General features: G+C 42.2%; 1 protein-coding gene across 7 annotated transcripts in view; it reads right to left on the reverse strand.

Moving 5' to 3' along the window:
• Positions 1–236: 236 nt before the first annotated feature.
• HEMK1 (HemK methyltransferase family member 1) overlaps positions 237–18,004 on the reverse strand; it is a 48,377-nt gene continuing 30,609 nt past the window's right edge. For 6 of the 7 annotated variants that reach the window (XM_069095632.1, XM_069095631.1, XM_069095630.1 and 3 more), the window contains 7 exons: positions 13,553–13,711; positions 12,532–12,596; positions 5,114–5,163; positions 3,369–3,477; positions 2,937–3,032; positions 1,498–1,611; positions 237–949 (listed from right to left, as the gene is read on the reverse strand). In XM_069095632.1, the coding sequence (XP_068951733.1) occupies positions 835–949; positions 1,498–1,611; positions 2,937–3,032; positions 3,369–3,477; positions 5,114–5,163; positions 12,532–12,596; positions 13,553–13,711 (708 nt within the window). In that variant the 3' untranslated portion in view covers positions 237–834. The remainder of the gene's footprint in view (positions 950–1,497; positions 1,612–2,936; positions 3,033–3,368; positions 3,478–5,113; positions 5,164–12,531; positions 12,597–13,552; positions 13,712–18,004) is intronic. The other variant, XM_069095633.1, reaches the window with a different exon arrangement.

Below are 18,004 nucleotides of genomic sequence, written 5' to 3' on the forward strand. Positions count from 1 at the left end.
CAACTGGCTTTGGGGGAACAAGAGAATAAAGGCAGTGTGCCACTTGGCCTGGCCCACCCTTTTAGCTAAATACAAGGTTCAGTTGAGAACAGAAACTTTGGGGAGTCTTGACCTATTAGTCACCAGCCCTTACCACAAAGTTGGGGCTTAGTAAATGCTTGTTGACTGACTAATCCTCCCACACCATCCCCTTAACTGACATACTCACAAAAAGATCGACTTTTCAAGAGACATAGTAATAATGGCAGCTTACATTTATTTAACATTAATTAGACCCGAGTTTACAAAACATGCTTTGTACATTGTCTTATTTGATTTTAATAACCTTGTGAAGGGAATGCAAATATTATTATTCCCATTTCAACAGAAGAGGAAACTGAGGATCATATCTTATAGCTAGTAGTGGCAAAATTGGTCACAGATTTGAATCTAGGTCTCCTAGCTCCAAATCCAGTACCCTTTAGAAAGGACCAATGGAGGTCATTTTTGTCTATCCCTGTTTCTGGTCAGGACAATAGTGTTTTTTTTTTCCATATTGATTGGTTAGGAGTAGTTGTTGATGGTGCAGGGGTGTGGGTGGGGGTAGGAAGAGGAGGTGCTAGGTTCTCCTTTTGGTCTATAAGGAACATTTCTGTGCAGATGAACAATCACCCCCCCACCACTGCCAGTAAATAGGCATAGGACAGGGGTCCTGAGCATCTTCGTAGCAAGAGGCTAGGTGGAAAAAGATCACCACAGACCTCCCCTACCCCCACTCCTCACCATGGAGAGCCCCACACTCTGGAGTCTGGGCCCCCTAATCCTGGGAGGATGATCTTGCCTCTTGCTGCATTATCAGTGCCCTAAAAAATTGGATTTGCTGGAAGCTCCCATGAGCTGGAGGTTTGGTACTTTCTGGGTACACCTACTGCCAGCACCTCTTGACTTTTGAATATGTAGGAACCGAGGCCTAAAAGAGATGGGAAGAAATAAGGCAGGTACTAGGAGTCATCATGAAAAGCAAGATAGCCCTGAAAGCTCTCTGCCTGAATCCACTGATTCCTGGGGCTCCCAGGAGAGGTGGACTGCCCAGACAGACAAAGACTGAGAGAATCAGAGCTCAAATCAGTCCTGGGTTGCCAAGAAAATCCAAGTTAACAGGAACCAAACAGTTGGGGAGTTGTTCCTCAGAGGGCTCAGTTAGCTTTGAATAGAGGAAAACTCATTCTTGGTCATAGAATGACCTCTGACCCTGGCTTGAGGATGGAGCCTTGAGGATGGAGCCTTGATGATGGTCATTGGTGGACTCACAGATGTCTGCCTTTAGCCCCAAGACTGAGTGGCTGAGAGTGGGAAGAACTCAGTGCAGCCCATCCCCAGGCCCAGCAGCCAGGTCAAAAGCACAAAGGTCATATAAGGACTGTCAAGGTGATATTTACTGAGGGTGTTCATAGGGCCTGGCTAGGAAAGAGCAGAAGGGATAGAGAGAGAGGGAGCCACGGGGATGAAAAGCCTTACTTTCCACAGAAGTCAACATGTGTGGCCGAGATGAAGAGATCCAGGTCAGGCCGGCTTTGTAACCAATTTTCAACCAGCTCTGGATGCCGAGGGTCAACTTCTAGGAAGATGCTTCTGTGGAGAGGGAAAGAAACAAGAAGTCTGGTTAGAAGGCAGTGGAATATATTGATACAGGCACCAAGCCCTGAGTCATGAGGATATGAATTAAAGTTCTGGATCTTCCTTTTACTTCCTACATGACTCTGGGCCTGTGCCTCAGTTTTTACCCTCTGTAAAATGGGGATACATAATACCTGCATTCCTTCCCATAACAGGGACATTCTTTGTAAACCTTAAAGTGCTAAGGAAATATCGGAAACACCAATCGGCTTTTTTTCTGGCTGGGGACACTCCAGCTTTTTGCCCACACCAAGCCTGGTGAGAGTCTGGCTGTCTTTAGAATAAACTCAGTACTTTTGTTAAAGGAAGTTTTCTTTCAAGGAGGAAGTTCATGGTGCCCAGTGAAACTGACTTGGCCCATATTTAAAGAATGACAATGTGAAGGACATGTGAACCTCAGTTTTCTCTCCTGTGAAATGGGGATGATATCCCCTTCCTCAGTGGGTTGTTAGAATCAAATGAGATAATAATGTATGTAGCACGTTTTGTGCACTCTAAAGTTTAATTAATGTTAAATAAATGTGAGCTGTCATTATTGCTAAGTCTCTTGAAAAGTCTCATGATGAACTGAGAAAGAATACATTACTCTGATCAATCCGACAGTCCAAGAGAATTCCCAAGGACTCGTGATGAAAAATGTTATCCAGCTCCAGGGAAAGAACTGATATGTTTTGAGTACGGATTGATGCATCCTTTTTCCATTTTAGTTTTCTTGCTTTTCTCTTTGTGACATGGCTAAGATGGAAATGTTTTGTATGCTTTTGCATGTATAATTGATAACATATCACTTGCCTTCTCAATGAGTAGTAGGAGAAATGGGAGGGAGAGGATTTGGAACTCAACATTTTAAAAATAGAAATGTTATAAAGTTTTTAAAGGGTCTTACGGGCCATTTCATCTAACTCCCTCATTTTACAGATCGGAAAACTGAGGCCTAAGGAAATTCTTATGACCTCCCCACCCCAGCCTTAAAATTCTATGCTCTCTAGAGGAATTATTTTAACTAAGATCATATAGGGAAGTCAGTAGCAGAGCTGACTACCAGCTTGGGGTTTTTCCATCCTATGTTTTGTTACCTCAGGTCACGATTAAGGGTGGCACAGAACATCTGTAGGCATTGGAGAAAAGCTGTCATCATAGGTGGAACTGATTGGCCTTAGGCTTGGGCAGAATCTCCCCAATGGGGAGATGACTCATGAGATAAAGGATGGGGGAACAGTGAGAGCCTCACCCCAGAAAACTCCTACCAGGTCCCACCCTGCTCCTCCCTCTCCTCATACCCCGAGTCTTTCAGCAGCATGGGTGCCTGGGACAGGATCTCTCTGATCACCCTCATGCCATCCTCTCCTCCATCCAAACTGTCAGTATCTTCATAGCTGGAGCAAGAACAAGGAGAAGGCGGCTTCCTGTGGCCTGGGCTTGAAGGGTCATGGCCAGGCCATTCCCCAATCCACTCTCAGCCAGGCTTTATGACTGTGATGTGCTAACACACATGCTAAAATAATCATGTAGCCTAGGGCTAAAGGACTGAGGCAATAGACTCAGAAGAACCCCCAAGTAAGGCAAAGAACATGCCTCCTCAAAGAATCCCTCAGGTTCATCAGACAACACCCCCTCCCCCAACTCCAAAAAATCTAGCATGCTTCTCCCTTCCTCCCTCTCTGTCTCCTGTCACACGGGCCCCTCTTCCAAGGATGGGAAAATACATGTACCTGAGGATTTCTGGAGCCAGCTGTCCCATGTCACGATGGAAGATGTATGGGGGGTTGCTGACCACGAAGTCCACTGGCCCCCATGGAAGCAGCTGTTCCCTGTTCACTCCTGTATCAAGAAGGAGGACTCCTCTGTCCCAGGCTGGGCAGCACCCAACCTGTGACCCTCAGGGTGAGGAGCCACAGACAGAGAGGCAAGGGAGAAAAGAGACAGCACTGGACTTGGAATCAGAAGCTGGGCATTCAAGTCCCAGCTCAGCCACTCACTTCCTATGTCTTTCTAAATGGACCTGGAAATGGTTTAGACTAAATGGTTGCTTAAGACTCTTCCTTCTCTAAATCCACAATCCTATAACAGCTGACACCAATACAGTGTCTTTGCATAAGAAGTTTTCACATATAATCTCACTTGATCCTTGCAACAAAACTATTAGATGCAATTATCCTCAGTTTCCAGGTAAGGAAATTGAGGCTAGGAAAGGGTGGCTTGACCAGAGTCACACAGCTAGGAAGCATCTCAGGCAGGTTTCAGAAATAGGTCTTTCTGACTTCAAGTGCAGGACTCTTTCTGTTATGGCACACCGCCTCTCATCCTGTGAATTGTGGAGGAGACAGCTACTACCTAGATCATCAACTCCCTCCTACCTCCATTGCCTGTTTCTTGATTAGACTTGTCTTTTTAGATGCAAGATCCAGGAGGATCAGATCCCATCTTACAGGATGCATAGTGCAGCATGGAGCAGAGGGCTGCCAAATCATAGGTTTGAAGGCTAGAAGGGATCCTGAACATCATTTAGTCCAGCCCTGAGGAGGCTGAGGCCCAGAGAGGCCAAGTGACATGCCCAAAGTCACATAGGTACTTGGCTGCTAAACCAAGATTGGAATCCATGCTGTGGGACTTCATAAGTCAGCCTTGCAAATAAGTAACCAAGATTTACCAGCCCACAAACACTGTTTTCCCAGATCACTCATTTCCCAGGAACTATACAAAGAATAGTCTTTTTTTGAATGTCCTAAAGAGCTAGAGTCAACTCTTGAGTTTTCATGCCAGTGAGGGGAAGGGCAGCATTGTTTATAATGCAAAAATTATGTGTAAGAGAGGGATTTTAGCATTTGCATCCAAATAAGTTTGCATCTGACATTTACAGTAATGAAACTATACTATGAAGGTCTAGCTGGGGAGAAGTCCCACAGTTATTTCCTTTACCCCTTCTAAGTTCAACTCAGCTCTTCTCTGCTTCCTTGCTTTACACTAGGCATCAGTAGTATGACTCCTCTGGTGAAATCAATGAAACCAAGAGAAACCTGAGCTAGTTATGAGGTTCTAGTATGGGAAATTGGTGGGGGAAGGGGGAGGAAAAACAGTTGTTTTGACTAGGGTAAATAAAAGTCTTGTTTTAACAAACATGTATTAAGCTCCTATGGTATGTGAAGTACTATGCTAGGTGCTGGGAGATACAAGGACACCAATAAAATGATACCTACCCTCAAAGAGCTTATATGTATGCAGAAAAGGATGAGACCAGGGAAGGCCTCATCTAAACTGAGCTTCAAGGATGTGTGACCATAAATGAAGTGATTAAGAGGAGTCATCAAGGTAATTAAGAACCTGAAAGCAAGAGTCCCAATATTTAGCCAGTCAATTAGGGAGAGGTCCCAGTGAGGAGAAGCAATAGCTGACTGTATCTGCCAGATTCCTGAGGACAAAGTGTGGAAAGAAGAGGAAAAGGTCCAGAGGAACGTACCAGAGGTGATATCATGGTGGACGATCTGGATCCTATTTTCCAAGCAGAGCCTGTGGGGACAAAGAGGAAAATGACAGAGTGAGGCATGTGTTCCCCATCGTCTGTACTCCTGGACTGACAGAGGGCAGAGAACAGAGAAATCCCCAACATATGTATATATGGGTAGGTAGGTGACGTGTCCATATAGAAGTAAAAATGCTAGTGAGCATTTGCGAAGTACTCTAAAGTTTGCAAAGCAATTTACCTGTTACCACATTTGATTTTCAAACAATGATCCTGCAAAGGCAGGTATTACTTCCCTAATTTTACAGATGAGGAAACTGAGACCGAGATTAAGTGATTTTTGTCTGGTGTCTGAGAGGATCTGACACCAGGTCTACCTGACTCAGTGTTTGATATTCTATCCACTGTACCACCTGGACAGAGACGGTTTTACACCCCAATACCTACAGCTTTGCAGAGCTTGTATGTCATGTGACAGCTTGATTGACACCTGGTTGGAAGGGTCCACCCAAGGTCAGCTTAATCCACCTCCAAAGTTTCAGGATGTATCAGAGAGGGGACAAGAATGTACTTCCCATGCTCAAATCTACCAAGGCACAAAAAGTCATTTTTTAGCATTTGCATCCATATATATATTAATGGATATAATATATATATTATATAATATATATATAATTTCCATATATATTAAGATTGTGCTTAAATCCTAGGATACAGATGAGAACCATAAAATGTTGGAGCTAGGAGGGACTTTGAAGACCATTAAGTCCAACTTCTTCATTTTACAGAAGAAGAAACTGAGGCCCAAGGTCACACAGTGAACCAGTAGCAGAAACAAGCCTAGGATCCAGGTCTTTTGACTTCTAGGTCAGGGGACTCCCCATGATACTAGGCTGCTTCTCATGCATACCTATCCTGTCCTATCTAGTCAAGAGACCTTATGCCCTCTGAGTGGAAGGGAAAAAACCCTGGTCATGAGTAGACAGAGGTAGGGTCTTGTCGATAGTGCCAGTGGGGCAGAGCCAGGGACTTGTCAGAACCACTGGCCAAAATAGTCAGAAATCAACCAAAGTCCAGAGAGGCAAGAGAAGGGAGGCTCAATGTCTGGGTATAGTCAGGGGTGGCTCATCAGCAAACAAAGATGGAAGGGGCTTAGATTGAGTCAGGATATGGTGAGAAGCAGTAGTTCAACAATGAGATCCAAACTACAGAATCTCAGGTCATTTTGTCCATCTTCTACCTGAACAGGAACCCCCTCTATCACATACCTGCCAAGCAGATATTGAGACTTTGCTTAAAGTCTTTCAGGGAGAGGGGATTCACTCCCTTATGAGGGAGGCACTTCCACTTTATGATAGCTGATTGTTGGGAAGCTTTTTCTTTCTAACTTTGAGTTGAAACTTTGGTCACCTACAATTTTAATTCTAGGATCACAATGCTTCATCATGATTCAAAACCATACAGTATCACTGGGAAGATAGAGGCCTTAAAAAAAAAAAAGATGGATTTCAGTAGCAGGGAGCTTGGGAATACTAAAGGTATGTACAATTTTCCAAATGCAATGCAGCCTGCTTTCTTCCTCCAATTTGCTTCTGGGACTGGATTATTGCCCATTTACAGTGCTTTTCCAAATATGTGCATGGGTAGTCCAACCCAATGGTCTGCCCATTCAGTTGCATGTCATAATCTTGGCAAGGTTAATTTTTCATCCATTTGGTTTCTTCTGTGTGATGGGCTAATTTCTACTTAGAGGTTGTAAATTTCACTGAGGAGACCCTGAAGTGCTCTGGATGCATCTAGTTCTGTAAACAGCAAACAGTGGAACTAACACAACATTAATAGGAAATCCACCTTCATTTTGGACTTCGTATAGAACATTCCTCAAAATACTGGCCAACAACTTTGATAAGTATATTATAAAACTTAGCAAAATACTGAACAAATTATATCTGGAATAGTATTTGTCAGTCAAACAAGTAAGTAAATATTTAAATAAGTTTTATTGATGTCTTTTGTTGTTTTACATTGCCATGATTTCCCACTAGTATCTTTCACCTTTCCTTTCTCAGAGAATCATCCCATATAACAAAATAATATAGGACAAAGAGGCAAAAAAGGGGAAAAGAATAAGAAAAGAATCAGTGTAACTTATCTGCACATCAAAAAAGTCTGAAGATGTGTATAATGTACCACACTAGTGAACTTCTCTCCTTGTCAAAGGGTTAGAATGTCTTTTCATATCTCTTCTTTGGAGCTATGTTTGTTCTTTGCAAATTTATATCCATTTTTGTTTGTTGGTTGGTTGTTTTTTTCATATACTATTGTGGTCACTGTGTATATTGTTTTCTTGGCTCTGCTTACTTCACATTGCTTCAGTTTGGGGGTGGCTAGGTGGCGCAGTGAGTAGAGCACCAGCCCTGGAGTCAGGATGACCTGAGTTAAAATCTGACCTCAGACACTTAACATAAAAACTAGCTGTGTGACCTTGGGCAAGTTACTTAACCCCAATTGCCCTCCTAAAAACAAAACAAAACAAAAAAACAAACACGTTGCATCAGTTCATGTAAGTCTTTCCATATTTCTCTGTAGTCATATTTGTCATTTCTAAGCATATAATAATATTCCATTACATTCATGTTCCTCAATTTGTTTACCCATTTTGCAATCGATGGGCATCTTTCTTGTTTTCAATTCTTTGCTATGACAGAAAGTACTGCTATATACATTTGGGTGTACATGGATTTTCTTTTTATCATGGCTTCCTTGGGGCACAAAGTTTGTAGTGGAATTTGCTTCTTTAGGGAATGCCCACCTCCTTCCTGCTCAATGGTTAAAAGGTATGGATATTTTAGTCATTTTATTTGCATAATTTCAAATTGTTTTCCAAAATGGCTGTCCTGATTCACAGTTCCCTCAAGAATTCCCTAGTATGCCTATCAACCCACAACCCCTCCAACACTGATTATTCCCATCATTTGTCATCTTTGCTAATTTTCAGAGTATAAGGTGAAAATTCAGGGTTGTTTTGATTTGCATTTCTTTTATTAGTGTTTTGGAACCTTTTTTTTTTTTTGGAGGGAGAAAAGCAGGACAGTTGGGGTTAAGTGACTTGCCCAAGGTCACACGGCTAGTACATGTTAAGTGCCTGAGACTGGATTTGAACTCAGGTCTTCCTTACTCCAGGGCTGGTGCTCTATTCACTGTGCCACCTAGCTGCTCCAAAATATTCTTTCCTATGGTTAGTAGTTTGCAATTCTTCTTTTGAGAACTGTTTGTTCAAAACCTTCGACAAATTATCTATTGTGGAATGGCTTTTAGCTCTATCTATTATTTATATATCTTGAATACCAAACTCTTATCAAAGAAATTTGATACAAAGATTTTTTCCTTATTCAGCCATTTTCTTTCTTATCTTAGTTGCATTAATTTTATTTGTGCAAAAGCTTTTCAATTTCCTGTAGTCAAATCTATCTATTTTGTCCTTTGTAATTGTCTCTATACCTTGTTTGGTTAAGAAAATATCTTCTATCCATAGTTGCAAAAGGTATATGACCTACTCTTCTAGTTGTGAGGTTTTTTTTTTTAATAGCATGATCTTTAATATTAAGGTTATTATATCCATTTGGAATATATTATGGAATATGGTATAAAGTGTTTGTCTAAGTCTAATTTTTGCAGACTGCTTTCTAGGTTTCCCAGCAGTTTTATCAAAGAGAGGGTTCTTTTCTAAGTAACTTGTGTTTTCCAGTTTATTGAATAGTAAGTTGAGTTCCATTGTTTCTGATTCTTTCCTGTTCAATCTGTTATACTGATACGCCTCTTTATTTGTTAACCAATACCAGTTAATGACTGCTGCTTTTAGTTTGAGGTCTCAAAGTGCTCTCTCCACTTTATCCCTACCTCTTTTCGTTATTTCCCTTGATATTCTAGACTTTTTATTTTTCCAAATGAATTTTATTGAGTTCTGCAAAGTATTCTTTCAATAATTAGATTAGTATAGTATTAAAACTACAAAATAATTTTGGTAGTATTGTAATTTTAAAAATATTGTCATAGCCTAGCCATGAGCACTCAATATGCCTCTAGCTAATTAAGCTGTTCTTTTTTTTTTTTATTTTTTTATATTTATTTATTTATTTTTAAGCAATTGGGGTTAAGTAACTTGCTTAAGGTTACACGGCCAGCCAGTTATTTCTGGGTGTGGTGCTAAGTATTTGAGCCTGGGATTCGATCCCCAGGTCATCCCGACACTGGGGCCGGTGCTCTTACTCGCTGTGCTACCTGGCCACCACGAATTAAGTTGTTCTTTATTTCTTTAAGGAATATGTTGCAACAGAATCTATACAAGTCTGTTTGTTTTGATAGTTTGATCTCCAGTTGTTTTTATGCATCTTAAAGTAATTTGGAATTCCCTTTCTACTGTTGCCTCTTGGTTTTTGTTAATATTATATAAAAATGCTGTTGATTTTTGAGGGTATATTTTGTAGCCTGAGACTCTGTTGAAACTATTGCTTCAATTAGTATCTCTGCTGATTCTCTAGGATTTCCTAACTAAACCACAATGTCCTCAACAAAGAAGGATAGTTGTATCTCTTCCTTATCTATCTTAAGGTTTTTAAAAATTTCTTTCTCTTGTCTTATTAGTATTGCTAGTATTTTCAGAAGCCTGTCAAATAAAAATGGGGAAAGTGGCCATTCCCTAAGGAAACAAATATTAAGCTCTTACTACATACTAAGCACTGTCCTAAATTCTGACAAAAGCAAAAAGGAATTTACGGTTTAATGTCTATCATGGAATTCTCCAAGCAAGTGGGAAACTGTCTGGGAGTTTTTAAGGTTGCCTTTTGCTCAGTCAAATGATCTATGTGATCTACAAAAAGTATGCACCATGCACTCTCACAGCTCTCAGCAACTGTGACTCTGAAGATGGTGATTGGCAAGAGTCCCTCCTTGACCTTTCTCCTATTTTTATCAAAGACACCTTCAATGCAAATCTCCCAAAGACATTTCAACGATGAGAAAGTAGGCGCATGGTTTTGTAACTGCTAATGTTCCCCCCTCTCAGTTGTCCCTTTGATGACCTTCTGTGACTCTTCTATTCTTTTGGCTTCCCCATTTTGACGTATCTTTAGAATTATTCCCAGAAAGCCTTCAAAAACCATTGGCACTTCCTACAGAAACTTTTTTTATGCACATAGTTGCTCAGATCCAGTATTTCAAACTTCCTATTAAGTTCTACCACCACTTTTTCCTCCTGGTACCACTGAATCCCAAGGTGGTAATTTCCAAATGCAGTGGCTTCACTATTGTTACTGAGGAGAATGGATAGCTACTGAAAGACCTGCAGATTTCGTTTCTACCAGAGATTGCTGATCTTTTTTGTTTGTCATAGATTTTGATGGAAGTCTGGTGATACTATGGGCATCTTCTCAGAATAATGTTGTTAAGCACAAAATAAATTCGTAGTATTACAAAGAAAATCAATTATTTACAAGCTATCAAAATTCATATATTTTTTTAAAGTTTATGGACCCCAGGTTAAGAATCTTTGATGTATAGGATTATAGGATTTAGCTCTAGAAGGAACCTTAGAGTTAATCTTGTCCACCTTCCTTTTACAGATAAGGAAACTGAGATATAAAGGAGAAATAATTTGAGGAATTATAAATTGAGTTAATAAGTAGCCAAATCTGGATCTCCTGGTTTCAAAACCAGTGTCTGCTACACCAACCTGTTCTACTTCATGTAAGTTTGTTGAGATCTTTTCAGTGACATCCACAATGCCATTATGATGATCTGGCTTTGCTGGGTCACACACCAAGCTCCCTGCTTATTTTCCTCCTTTCCCTTCAACCTGCTTTGTGATATGATAATGCTTATAATCTTGTGGCAACTTCCTTCCTGTTTTGCAAAGTCTATACTCTCCAAGCCAGTGTTGCCCCTGACTGTCAGTCTTTCTGCCTGGCAAGGAGAGCAAAATTGCAGACCCAGGAAGTTTCTGTGTTCTTCTGGTCACTTTACTATATATGATTAACTATTTTGAATTGGTCAAAATTCTCTAAGAAACAAGCACTTTGCTTAAACCGTAGCATGCAAGATTATTATCCAGAGACCTACACAAATGTAGAAAATGTCTCTACTTTTGTCCATTTCCTGTGTATCTGGGTCAATGACTTATTTAGTTGTAGATATCTGTCCTTCCGAAAATGGGGTGTCCCAAACTAGACGTGAGTCAGAGTGTAGGACTAAAGGTCGAGGGTTATTACCAAGCTTAGTAGGCAGTTTTCACAATAATGACAACACAATTATACAAAGGCATCTGTGATTTCATTAGAATGGGGGAACTTCTAAGCAAACAAAGATAGCTGGCATAGATTATAACCCCTCAGTTTAGATAAATCTTAGTAGATAAGTCTTAGGCAGTTGACTGAGCTCAGGGAAATTAATCTGACCAAGTCATGCACTAGGTAGTAGAGGTAAGATTTGAATACAGCTCTTCCGACTCACTGCTATGTTGCTGCTGCAATAATAATTAGAGCTCACTAGCCTGGTGAGCTCTAGGAACTCAGTACTGGCCACAGCATCCTATCAAGCAATACCTTAGGCAAAGCAGTATGGTACAGCAGAAAAGGATGCTGTAGTTTGAGCATCTGCAGTCTGAGGACCTGGGTGGTAGAAATTCTGTTTCTGCTACTCTCTGTGTGACCCTTGGCAAATCACTTAAGCTCTCTCTCTGGGCCTCAGTTTCCTTACCCATAAAATAAGAAGATTGGACTAAGCCTATAAAGTCTCTTCCAACTCTAAATCTATGATGCTCTGAAGGATATGCCATTGACTGTTCAATGCTTGTCACTTCTGTCAGGAGGCCTGTGAAGGAGCTAGCCCTGGGCCCCAGGCTTGCTGGAACCAATCTCGGGGATCCTTCTCTTGGGCCCACGGCTAGGTTTTTTTTTTAAATTAATTGCTGAAGTCTGCTAATCTCTAAACCCTAGACTGAGACTTGATGTTTCTGGCCCCTGAGCTTGCTAGGCTCTCCAGGCTCAAAGATTGTGCATGCCCAATACCAGGTACTCTGCCTCCCTTTTCCTCCCATTATTGGTACCATGTCTCGATTCCCAGTTCTACCGTCCACTTCCTCTTCCCCTTGTGTGTTTTTTAGGATTTATTCACAGAAGAGAAAGAGTTGTCACTACTTAGCAGAGCGTGAGGAAGAGTGTAGCAAAAGAACATCCCGGGCAGCTGGATGGGCCCTGCCAGGGACACTAGAGAGAAAATGCCCACGGGGCCTCTCCAGGATTCCCGCCCCATTCTGATGAGGCTCAGACCTCTTCACCTCTCTAAGGATCCTAAATGCCTGGCTGTGGTGTCTCTAACCCTCTGCTCTTGATCCCCAGACCGTGTCCTGCCCCCAGCACCTCTGAGCATTCTCTCTGGTGAGCTGTATGGCCTCTTCCCCTTTGTCCACCGCAACCGCATGGCTCTGGGAACAGAAGGACAGACATTAGATTAGGCTTGTCCTGCTCAGTCCTAGAAGGCAGCAGATTCTGGCTCACTGTATGCAGAAATGACCCAATAATGACACTACTTATAAAAGCTCCCAGTTGCAAAGTATAATGGACTGCTCTGAAAGGGCAGTTCCCCAGCTTCAAAGGACCACCCTCAGGGATGGTATAAAAGGAATTCAGCCTTGGGTAGGGGTTGGACTAGGTGATCTAGAGAGACTTTTTGAAACTCTGAAATTCTATTAGTTTTCCAAGAATTATCTAGAGATAATACAATGAGAAATAATGGCTTTTGAGGACTGATGGTGAAGCAGGTCTCTGCAGGTGGTGGACTACAGGTGCAGAATGAGGCATATACTTTTAGACCCAACTGATGTGTTCATTTGTTTTATATTGGTTTGACCGTACTTATTTGTTGCAAGGGAGGGGTTTATTGAGGCACGAGGGGTCGGTAGGGGTCAGTAGAAAATGACTCATTGGGAAATTAGTTACATGTAAATAAAGGAAAGAGCACCTATTTATATATATAATTACAAACATATGTGTGTGCCTGTGTGTGTGTGTGTATATATATATATATATATATGCAGGCACACATTTATCATACATGTATGTGTATATATAACACACACACACACACATTTTAGAAACACAAGCAAGTGAGAAACCTGACTAATTTTCTTGGCAGAAGCTGATATTTCCTTATTTCATAGATCAAAAACTTGAGATCGTGGGGCTTCTGAAGAAAGGGTCAGAATGAAGAAGGGCAGTGAGTTCTAAAGTTCAGGGGGTGACCAGATGAGAGACAGTGCCAGCTCATTATAGAAAACCACAGTGTGACCTGGCCCTGTCTCGTCCATGGGCTCAAGACAAACAAGGTGAACCTGATGGGCCACACGACTCTGGGTCTAGAGGTGAGACTGGGAAGGCTCACCTGGGTCAGTCTGCTTAGGAGGCTAAGGGCAATCGCCCCAGAGCCACAGCACATGTCCAGGATGAGTGGGCCCAAGTGGGGCTGATGGTCTAGGATGTTATTTCCTCTAGATTCTTGGCACCTCTGGGATTCCTCATGAAGTACTAAGTTGACCAGTTCCTACAAGGAGAACAAGAAAGATAAATTAGCTCCTGAAAGAAAGATAGTGGACAAGGGGGATGGGATACTGGATAATATCCCCTCTAGAAGTGGTCCAAATAGAGCAGTATGTCATGAATCTAGATACCATGGGACTCAATGTAACTTAATATTATATTAGCATTTTTAAAAATTAATTCATAGGGGCGGTTAGGTGGCACAGTGAATAGAGCACCAGCCCTGGAGTCAGGAGGACCTGAGTTCAAATCCAGCCTCAGACACTTAACACACACACACACACACACACACACACACACACTAGCCATGTGACCTTGGGCTAGTCAATTTACCCCAATTGCCCTCCAAAAAGCAAAAAAAAAAATTCATAGAATAAAATAAGCATTCCTATAATATAATAAAAAGATGATTACATGTGAAACTGCAAATCTATGATATATGATTTGCTATGCCTTTTAAATATATAATAAAGTTATCATGTAGATTCCCCCCCCCCCCGGATGGCTACCATTGAACACACACACAAATATGTATATATGTGCAAGATCACTCTATACATACTTCTATTGATCAGTTCCCTGGATACAGATAGCATCTTTCTTCATATGTCCTTTGTAGTTAATTTGGATATTTATCATAGTCAAAATTACTTTTTGCTCAAAGTAGTTCTTAAAACAATATTGCTGTTGCTGTATAGCACATTCTCTTGGCTCTGCTGGTTTTGCTTTTCATTATTTCATGCAAGTCTATCCATGTTTTTCTAAGATAATCAAGCCCATCACTTCGTATAGCACAGTGGTATTTCATCACAATCACATACCACAACATTAGCTTTCTTGGCAGTCATATCATACATATTGAGCTTGTGGTCCACTAAAACCACCAGATCTTTTTCAGATTCACTACTGTCTAGCCATGCTTCCCCCAGTAACAGCAGGTTCTCCTTTCTTGACTCCTCATTCTCCCTTCTGCCAAATGTCCAATCAATAACTGAATCTCCTTATTTCTCCCTCTATAATATCTCTTATATCTGACCCCTTCTCTCTACTCACAGCTCTCCTAACCCATCCCTACTCCCACTCCCCACCTGCCCACCTTCACCTGTGGAGTTCCCCAACTGGTGAGAGAGAAAAAGTCATAGTAGCAACACCAGGGGGTGACGTGGTACCAGTACACTAAGCAAAACGAGGACACCCTAAGCAGGTGGTAGTTGGAATACAGGCAACCCTGAGGCCCTGTGGGCAGTGGCACCCCGCCCAATACCCGGTGCAATCATCTGCAGCTGCCAGCTTACTTTCATCTGGGGTATTGGGGGTCATTTTTCTGTGTCAACCGGGGACGGAGCCTTTTAAACCGCACTTCCTGGGGAGGCCTGTGGTGGCTACATGTATGCCCCCAGATTCCCCTGGGGTGCCAACCAAAGTCATGTCACTAAAAAGTCCAGTCTTCTGCCACAAGAGAGGGGCTGGAAAGGCTTAGATTGCCACATATTGATGACGAGAATAAACAGATCCTGCGACTATGTTCCAGCTGGTCTCCCTATGTCTCCCAAACTCCCGAAAGTGCTTTGCTCCCTACATGCTGTAGTCATCATCTTAAGAGGATGGCTGATAGGGACCTTGGAACAGAGAATGTCAGCAGTGAAAGAGACCGCTGAGATCCTTTGAGCCACCCTCCTCACGTTACAGAGAGAGATATGAAGGTCTATGGAGGTGAAAGGAATTTGTTTAAGATTCCATAGAGTGTTAACTGGCAGGAAAGTTCAACCCTTAAGTCTTCTGACTAGGTGTTTAGTGCTCTCCAAGGTGAAGTCCTCGCCAAGTTGCCTAGCAAAGGAATTTTTAGTATACTTAAGAATGTAGGGACAGAGGGGCAGCTAAGTGGTGCAGTGGAGAGAGCTCCAGCTCTGGAATCAGGAGGATCCAAATTCAAATCTAGCCTCAGACAGGTACTAGCTGTGTGACCCTGGGCAAGTCACTTAACCCCGAATACCTCCCACCCCCCCACCCCCCAAAAAAGAATGCAGGGACATAGAATAGATTATTGCTATTGATGACTAACTGAAAGGAAGTGAAATGTAGTGATGAGGAAAGCACACCATATTTACAGTCAGAAAATCCAGGGACAAATCCCAAGTTTGTTACTTAGCAATTGGATGGTATTTCCCTAGTCTGGGACCTCAATTCTCTTCCATTGAATTGAGGAGGATTGGGAGTGGCTAGGTGGTGTAGTGAATAGAGCACTGGTCCTGGAGTCAGGAGGACCTAAGTTCAAATCCAGCTTTTGACACTTAACTAATTGTGTGACCTTGGGCAAGTCAACCCCAATTGCCTTACTTTTCCCCTACCAAAAAGAAAAAAAAATTGAGGGGAATGGGTTATATGACCTCTAAAGGCTCTAGAGTCTGTGGGAATATCACTAAGACTAGGGGGTAAGGAAGAAAAAGGGAGAAGTATGCAGAGAGTAGCATCCGTTGTTTGGTCTCCATTCTTGAAGCTGCTGGCGGGCGGGGTGCATGCTCAGCAGGGTAGTGGGGCCCTGATGAGCCAGCATTGTGGTCTCGGCCTCCTAGTTTCTGAGAACTGATACTTCCAGGGAAGCCCTTGGTACCCACTGTGGTCATGTGCATGAAACTCACCCACCCCCATCCCCCCAACCTGGATTTCAATCTTGCAGCCTCAGAAATGCAGAGAAGCCACAGGCAGGGAAGTCAAGGGGAAAAGGGGAAGGGGTCACCGATAACAACAAAAACCTCATGCAACAAGATGTTTACCAGGTTGGGGACGCTGATTGTATTAGGAAGCCAGGTAGCTTTATAACTGGGGCTGTTAAAGGGAGTGTGAACTATGGCAAGGTTACAGGTTAGAGAGGACGACAGAAGGTAACAATCCCTCGGTCTGCGTGGGCCTGGGCTTTCTGCTTACTAAGCTCTGTCCTGCCCATCCTCTCCTTTGATTCTCACAATACCCAGGGAGAGGGCAGGGCAGAAATTATGCCATCCCATTTTACAGACAAGGAAACTAAGGCTTGTAGCCCAGGGCCTTCTCTTTGCACTGCACACATACCGACTCTGTTATGGATATTTGCAGAATACAAAATGGTGTAGTAAGAGTGTTGTACTTGGAATCAGGAAGATGAGTTCAAATCTTATCTCAGACACTAAATGGGTCTCAGTTTCCTCTTTTGTAAAATGGAAATAATTGTAGCAGCTACCACACTGGGTTGTTGAAAGGATCACAGGAAGTTAACAGGTACATCCCTTTGCAAGCCTTAAAGCATGATGGAAATGGTAATTATGATGGATTATTGCTATTCCAATCATCCCCATAGGGCATGACTAGGGAAGGAATCCCCCAAGGTATGGGCGCATGTCCACGAATATTCACACATCTCCCTGTCAGCCTTCCCACCATTGCTCTGTCCTTCTGACCAAGAATCTTCCTCCTGCACAGATCTCATTGAATTGCTCCATTATTCAAACACTTTTAAAGGCTTCCTATTATGGTGGATTTATGGTGGATTCCAATTCCTATTGGGTGGAATTCAAATTTTTCTGGTTGGTGTTCAAGAGCCTTCTAAATCTGATACCTAGCATGACTCTCCTCTAGGAATTCAATATTCCAGACAAACTGGACCACTCTGTCATCTAAATTTGTCCTGTACTTTTCCATCCATACCTTTGCTCAATTCCTTTGCCAATTCTTCCTTCCCTCTTTCCACTAATCCTTTAAAGCCCACGTCAGACAATACCTCCTTTATGCAGGATTCCATGATCTTCCCTGATGTGGAACATATATAGTGTACTTATCATAGGATGGCAGATAGATTTACAGCTGGAAGGTACCTCAGAAACCATCTCGTCCAACCTTTTCACTTTATAGATGAGATCATTGAGGCAAACAGAGGTTAAGTGATTTGCCCAGGGTCTCACAGCTAGTAAATGTCTGACAGGGCCAGACTTGAACTCATATCTTATTGACTCTGAGCCCAGTGCTCTGAAATATGAAATGCCATTCTGCCCCCAAGACACATGGGACACTGAAGAAGAAATCATCCTTTATTCAAAAGAGATCCTGACTCAAGGTAGAAACTGGCTGCACCCTCCTTAGATTCTCCATTATGCTTTCTGCCATATCTACCACAGACCACCCAAAGACCCAAAGGGTGTAGCCCTTCAGCTTAATCACCCCATTGGCACCTTTAAACCACAGGTCTATGCTCACTTTATTTTTATTCTTTTGCTTTTTGGAGGGCAATTGGAGTTAAGTGACTTGCCCAAAGTCACACGGTTAGTAA

This window comes from Petaurus breviceps, unplaced genomic scaffold (assembly GCF_028583685.1).
Source record: "Petaurus breviceps papuanus isolate PSGF00001 unplaced genomic scaffold, PetGlider_PUasm1.0 227, whole genome shotgun sequence".
In the NCBI taxonomy this organism is placed as follows: domain Eukaryota; kingdom Metazoa; phylum Chordata; class Mammalia; order Diprotodontia; family Petauridae; genus Petaurus; species Petaurus breviceps.